General features: G+C 48.3%; 1 protein-coding gene across 2 annotated transcripts in view; it reads right to left on the bottom strand.

Moving 5' to 3' along the window:
- NPAS2 (neuronal PAS domain protein 2) overlaps window positions 1-5,997 on the bottom strand; it is a 152,402-nt gene that overhangs the window by 22,384 nt on the left and 124,021 nt on the right. Inside the window, exon 15 of one of the 2 annotated variants that reach the window (XM_010829646.1) lies at window positions 2,999-3,088. The exons of the other annotated variant lie outside the window; for it this stretch is intronic. Coding sequence (XP_010827948.1) covers window positions 2,999-3,088 — 90 coding nt within the window. The remainder of the gene's footprint in view (window positions 1-2,998; window positions 3,089-5,997) is intronic. 2 annotated transcript variants of the gene reach the window in all.

The following is a 5,997-nucleotide window of genomic DNA, read 5'->3' as shown; positions in this document are numbered from 1 at the left end:
ACTTTCACTTTCAGGGCCTTCCCCTCCCTTTGCAGCACCCCTGAGCCACCGCTGCAACGAGTGACCCACTGCTGGGGAGCTTGCCCATGAGCAGGGGTTCTGGATAAGGGTGGGGGTGGCCCAGGGACTCCCCTGTTAGCTTTTCTCAGGCCCATGGGGACCTGCAGGTCTAATTCATTGCACTCTAATCTGGGAGGGCCAGCTTTGGGATTCATCTGGAATGTGAATATACACATACATATATGGGGTTCCCAGGTGGCACTAGTGGTAAAGAACCCGCCTGCCAATGCAGGAGACATAAGAGACGCAGGTTCGATCCCTGGGTTGTGAAGATCCCCTGGACTAGGAAATGGCAACCTGTTCCAGTATTCTTGCCTGGAGAATTCCATGGACAGAGGAGCCTGGCAGGCTACAGTCCATAGGACTGCAAAAAGTTGGACACAACTGAAGCGACTTAGCATGAATGCACATATAAGTGAATTGCTTTGTTGCATATCAGAAATTAACACATTGTAAATCAACTGCACTTCAGTAAAAAATATTGGTAAAAAAATCTGCTGCTAAACATTTGTTTAAAAATATCTGCTCTATACCAACGGTATCACAAAAATCTCACTCAGAAACCTCACTGATCAAAACACCAAGCTAGGATTTTGAAAAAGAATTCGATCGAGAAAGAAAAGTTTGGCAAAACTAATACAATTATGTAAAGTTTAAAAATAAAATAAAATTCAAAAAAAAAAAACAAAGAAAAGAAAAGTTCTATCAGGTATTCAGTTAAGGTAACAGAAGACAAAAGCTCCTGTGCTGGGTTCCCTAAAGTCTGGAGACTGTGCAGGCTATGACACCGTGTCCAGAGAGGATGCTGTGGACGGCCCCTTGGCTCCCAAGGGAAACAGAGGGGGCTGGAGGCAGTCATCGGTGAGGGCCCAGCATCAAATTTCATGAGTGTTAATTACTTCCAGTATTATTCTTATTTTCCTAAGGCATTCCAGGAACCCCCAAACATGAATCTCTTGTTATATTCTTTCTTTAAAGCTTATTTACTTTTAATTGGAGGATAATTGCTTTACAATGGTGTGTTGGTTTCTGCCGTACATCAGCATGAATCACCATAGGTACACACATGTTCCCTCCTGCCCTGAACCTCCCTCCCACTGGCTACCCCATCCCACCCCTCTAGTTTGTCACGGGCGCTGGGTTGAGCTCCCTGCGTCACACAGCAAATTCTCACTGGCTGTCTAGTTTACATATGCTAGTGTGTATATTTCCAGCCTACGCTTTCAATTCGTCCCACTCTCTCGTCCTGCTGTGTCCACAAGCCCATTCACTACATCCGTGTCTCCACTGCACCCCTGCAAACAGGTTCACTGTACCGTTCTTCTGGATTCCATAGAATTACGTTAACATGCAATATTTGCTTTTCTCTTTCTGAATTACTTCACTCTGTATAACAGTCTCCAGTCTTGGTATATTCTAGATCATGGCCTTTTTGATAAAGAGTTTTATCCCAACTTAGAGACACGCTGGCAACCATGAAGCAAAACCATCACTTACCCAGATAGCCAATTTCCTAGAGTTTGGATTTTATTTTATATTTCCCCTTTTAGTGATAACATCAGTGAGGGGAAAGATAAAACTGCAGAATCACATTTTTCACATGAGTAGGCATGAGAAAAACTGTCTGACATGAAAGGACAACATTATGCAAGAACCTCTTAAAGAATACAGCTATTAAGTATAATACGCCTAAGAGACTAAGAACTGTTAGCGTTAATTAAAATGAGGTTCAATATACAAAAAATTAGAATTCCAAAAGGACCTTCATCACACCATGACTTATTATAAAATAAAGACATTCTTTCCTATGGAAGACCCACAAGTTGAAGGAATTCTCATTTCAAAGGCCTGTGGATAAAAGAAGTTACTTCCTACCAAATGTGCCTTGGGAATTTGAAGAATAAAAAAATAATTCTTTTTTTTCCTAATGAGGATGAATAGAGATCATGTTAGTCAATTCTGGATGTGTTGGTTTTATATCCTTACTTAAGTCTAACTCTAGCAAGGGGCCCATGCTAGCGTGTGTCTTTCTTATTCCAGGAAAACAGACGAGGCCGCTGTTAATGGGACAGGCATATGTTCTGAAAAGATATTCATCAGTGGTGCCAGACTGGCAGCAAGACAGACTCTACATTTTGGCAAGAGTATGGCCAGGGGCACCCTCCCTCTCTCCCCCAGGACCCCCTTGTGGCCAGGGAGGGGGCAAAATTCAATATCCCATCAAAGAATTGAAATCTGAGGTCTGACCAGTCAGCTCAACTGTTCTTGGAGTTCCAAAGGCAGAATACATACATACATACATATATATATATCTCTCTCTTAAAAACACACACTGCGTGGTGGCTTCTCTGTTCATATGAGCATCTCTCCCTTCAACTTTGAGTTCAAAAGCAAGGGCCCTGTTACAAGTATCCTTGCCTCCTTCACACTCACTCCCTGACTGACCCAAATAGTAACTCATTGACTGTTGTTGAAACAAAACAGGAATTACTCTGCAAAGCCCTGGTCCTTTATTTATTTATTTATTTTTTAAATGTGGTATTTATAGTACTGGACAGAGCTTTTAAATCCTTGTAGAGTCTTTCTATGACATTTGTCCTAACTCAGACCTTCTCTAAAATATTGTGGCCAATCAGGAGTCATGAAAAATGAGAGGAGCACAGAAAAGTGGCCGAGGGATGAAGCAAGATTGTCGACAGGATTGGGAGAGAGATGCGGGGGAGATCAATGGGAGGACGGATGGAGATGAGGGCAGTGGGGAGGGGGCAAGGGAAGGGGCAGACCCACAACTCAACACACCCCGCCTACACGTGGGGAGGAAGAGTTTCATGTTGGGGGCCTTGGTCTGGATGTGTACCCACATCCTCCAGTGGATTTCAGCATCCTGTCTCAAGGAAGTGCCTCCCTGGGTCTCCCTTGCCCTGAGTCCCAGACTTACCTGTGACACGGGGGCAGGTGGGCTCTGCAAGATGGTCTGAGGCAGGAGCTGCTGTGTGAGGTCACAGGACGCCGGGGCTGGCAGGGGGGCCTTGGGGAGAGAGGGAGGGTGGCTTTGATACATATAAGCTTCTGGACTATTACAGAAGGGATGGGGCGCCGTCTCTCAGCCAGCTGGGCTCTCTGGCTTCAAGGAGGCCCTCTGCCCTGGAGTGGATCGCTCACTTCTGGCAGGTATGTGTTCCTCTGAAAAGGTGGGGTCACAGGCTATTACCCTTGCAGGGAATGGAGTCAGAGCTGACACACAGCTGGTGACGGGTGGGGGACCCTGGGACCACTCAGGCCCGACATTCCCACCATGGTGCACTCTGCAGAATCACTACCACCAGCCGGAGCTGGGCATTGCCACCCCACCCCACCTTCCCTCCTGTTCGAGGCTCCATTCTTGGTGGATTTGGCTGGTCTTTCCCTAAATTGATACTTTCTCAGCGGTGTTGTCCAGCAGAAAGGTCGTGAACTCACACCCAGTGTTGGCTCTGCGTGGCCTTTCCGCTCAACACTCACACTCATGGGGACAGACGCAGCGGCATGCTTTCCATCACTGCCTTGCCAGGCAGTGTCTGTGGCTGCAGTTTCACGGGACACTGCTGGAATCTGGGGGAGAGAGCCCTGCAAGGTCAGCTGAATCCCACACCTTGTGGGCAGGGGGCCATTGCAGGGGGGACTAGAATTGCGGGGGGAACGATGTGTAGAAATGAGAAACGCAACCCTCAGCTTCATGAAGCTCTTGAGAATTTTTAAAAGTAAAAAAGATTCTTCTGAAGCTATTCCATCATTGCCCCAGGCCCTGGGGGCTATGAAAAGCAGCTCCAGTGGCAAGTTGTCCCCAGGACAGCACTGGGGCAGAGCAGCAGGAGGCCTTGTTTTGTATGAGAGTCCTAGGGGCTGCTTCCGATTCTCTCAATTGTGTTCCACTGCTCAACTGGGTGGAGGAACCCTGCCACCCTCAGCTGGTAGAAGAGCAGTTTGGTACAGTGGCTAGAAAGCCAGGCTTGGAACTGGATGACCTGAGTCCAAATAGCTCTTCTGTCCACCTCTCTGGGTTTCAGTTTCCTTGTCTGTTACTATTTCTAGCTGTGGCCCATTTATAGAGTCTCTGCCACCACCTGGTACTCTTGCCAGGTACCTTTGATGTATTAACTCACTCAATTCTCAAGCTAGAAGGTATTATGATTATTTCCAAACCTAGACACAGGCTAGTTAACTTACTGAGAGTCACACAGCTACTAAATGGATGAACTGAGTCATATTTGAAGCAGGTGGCATGAGTCCAAGCCTTTTTGCTTCACTATGCATACTATATTTTCAGTATTCCTGAACAAGTGGGAAATTTGAGGAGCACTTCAGAAGAAAGGCTTGTTGTTTAGTTGCTAAGTTGTTTCTTTTTTGTGATCCCATGGACTGTAGTCAGCCAGGCTCCTCTTTCCACGGGATTTAACAGGCAAGAACCCTGGAGTGGGTAGCCATTCCCTCTTTCAGGGGATCTTCCCAGTCCAGGGATTGAACCTGTGTCTCCTGCATTGGCAGGTGGGTTCTTTACTACTGATCACCTGGGAAGCCCATGAAGAAAGGTTTAGAGGTATTCGAGAAAAGAGGTGGTCTCCAAGGACCAGGAGCTCAGAGGGTAGAGTCTCACGTTTTTTGGCCCCTTATGCATGCTCAGTTGCTCAGTCATGTCTGACTCTTTGTGACCCCATGGGCTCGCCAGGGGCCCACCAGGCTCCTCTGTCCATGGGATATCCCAGGCAAGAATACTGGAGTGGGTTGCTATGTCCTCTTCCAGGGGATCTTCCCAACCCAGGGATCAAACTCGGGTCTCCTGTGACTCCTGCATTGCAGGGGGATTCTTTACTGCTGAGCCACCAGGAAAGCCCAGTGACTTCACTCCCATCTCCAAAGTGTCAGCCAGGGAAAGGAAAAAGGTACTTGGTAACTACCTGAACGTGGCCGCTAAATTTGGGGATGCTTCCCCCCTCCAGAGCAAGGTCTGTGTCCTGCTCCACGGGTGAGCTTGTGGCTGCTCTGACTGGGAGGGATGGTGCAGGTAATGTACTGGGACTTGAAGTGGGGGGCACGGAAAGCCACGTGGCTTGTGTTTGGCTCTCGTGGGATGTCCCTCTCCAGAGTCTTCCTCTTGGAACCAGGAGCCTTGCTGGGAGGATGACATGGAGACGTCCGTGCAGGTCAACAGAAGATGCTCTTGGCTGAGCCCACCTTCAGCCGGGGATGCACCTCCCAGCCCTGAATGGGGAGACCTCCAGCACCAGGCAGCAGAGCGGAGTCACCCCCACTGTGCCCTTTCTGAATTCCTGACTCGGAATCCGTGAACATGGGAAGTCCTGGTCGCTTTACGCCACTGAGTTTGGTGCGGGTGGCAGCTTGTACTGGATCACCGGAGTGTGGCAGGTACACAGTGACCCCGCATCCAGCCAGTGTGCTTTCTAGGAGGCCGTGTTCCCTGATGTCCTGGAGTTGTTGTTGTTGTTCAGTCACTCAGTCATGTCTGAGTCTTTGGGACTCCTGGACTGCAGCACACCTGGCTTCCCTGTCCTTCACCATCTCTGGGAGTTTGCTCAAACTCACATCACGTGAGTCGGTGATGCCATCCAACCATCTCATCCTCTGTCATCTGCTTCTCCTCCTGCCCTCAATCTTTCCCAGCATCAGGGTCTTTTCCAATGAGTCCTGGAGAGGCCTGGCATATATGAAGGATGCTGCCTGATTCTGGGTTGACCAATAAGTTCATTTGGCTTTTGCATAAGATGGAATGGAAAAACCCAAACAAACTTTTTGGCCAACCCAATATATGCCAAGGGACATTTTTGCTGACATCAAGCTTCTCAGACATTTTCACTGGGAATGGGGGTCTAAAATGGGAGAGTCCGGACCATGTACCCCCAGAGGCTCTGTGGACGGGACCCCCCAGGTTTGAAGTTTCAA

The sequence above is a fragment of the Bison bison genome, unplaced genomic scaffold (genome assembly GCF_000754665.1).
Source record: "Bison bison bison isolate TAMUID 2011002044 unplaced genomic scaffold, Bison_UMD1.0 scf7180017864508, whole genome shotgun sequence".
Taxonomy (NCBI): Eukaryota; Metazoa; Chordata; class Mammalia; order Artiodactyla; family Bovidae; genus Bison; species Bison bison.
This window is presented reverse-complemented; position numbering and strand designations above follow the sequence as displayed.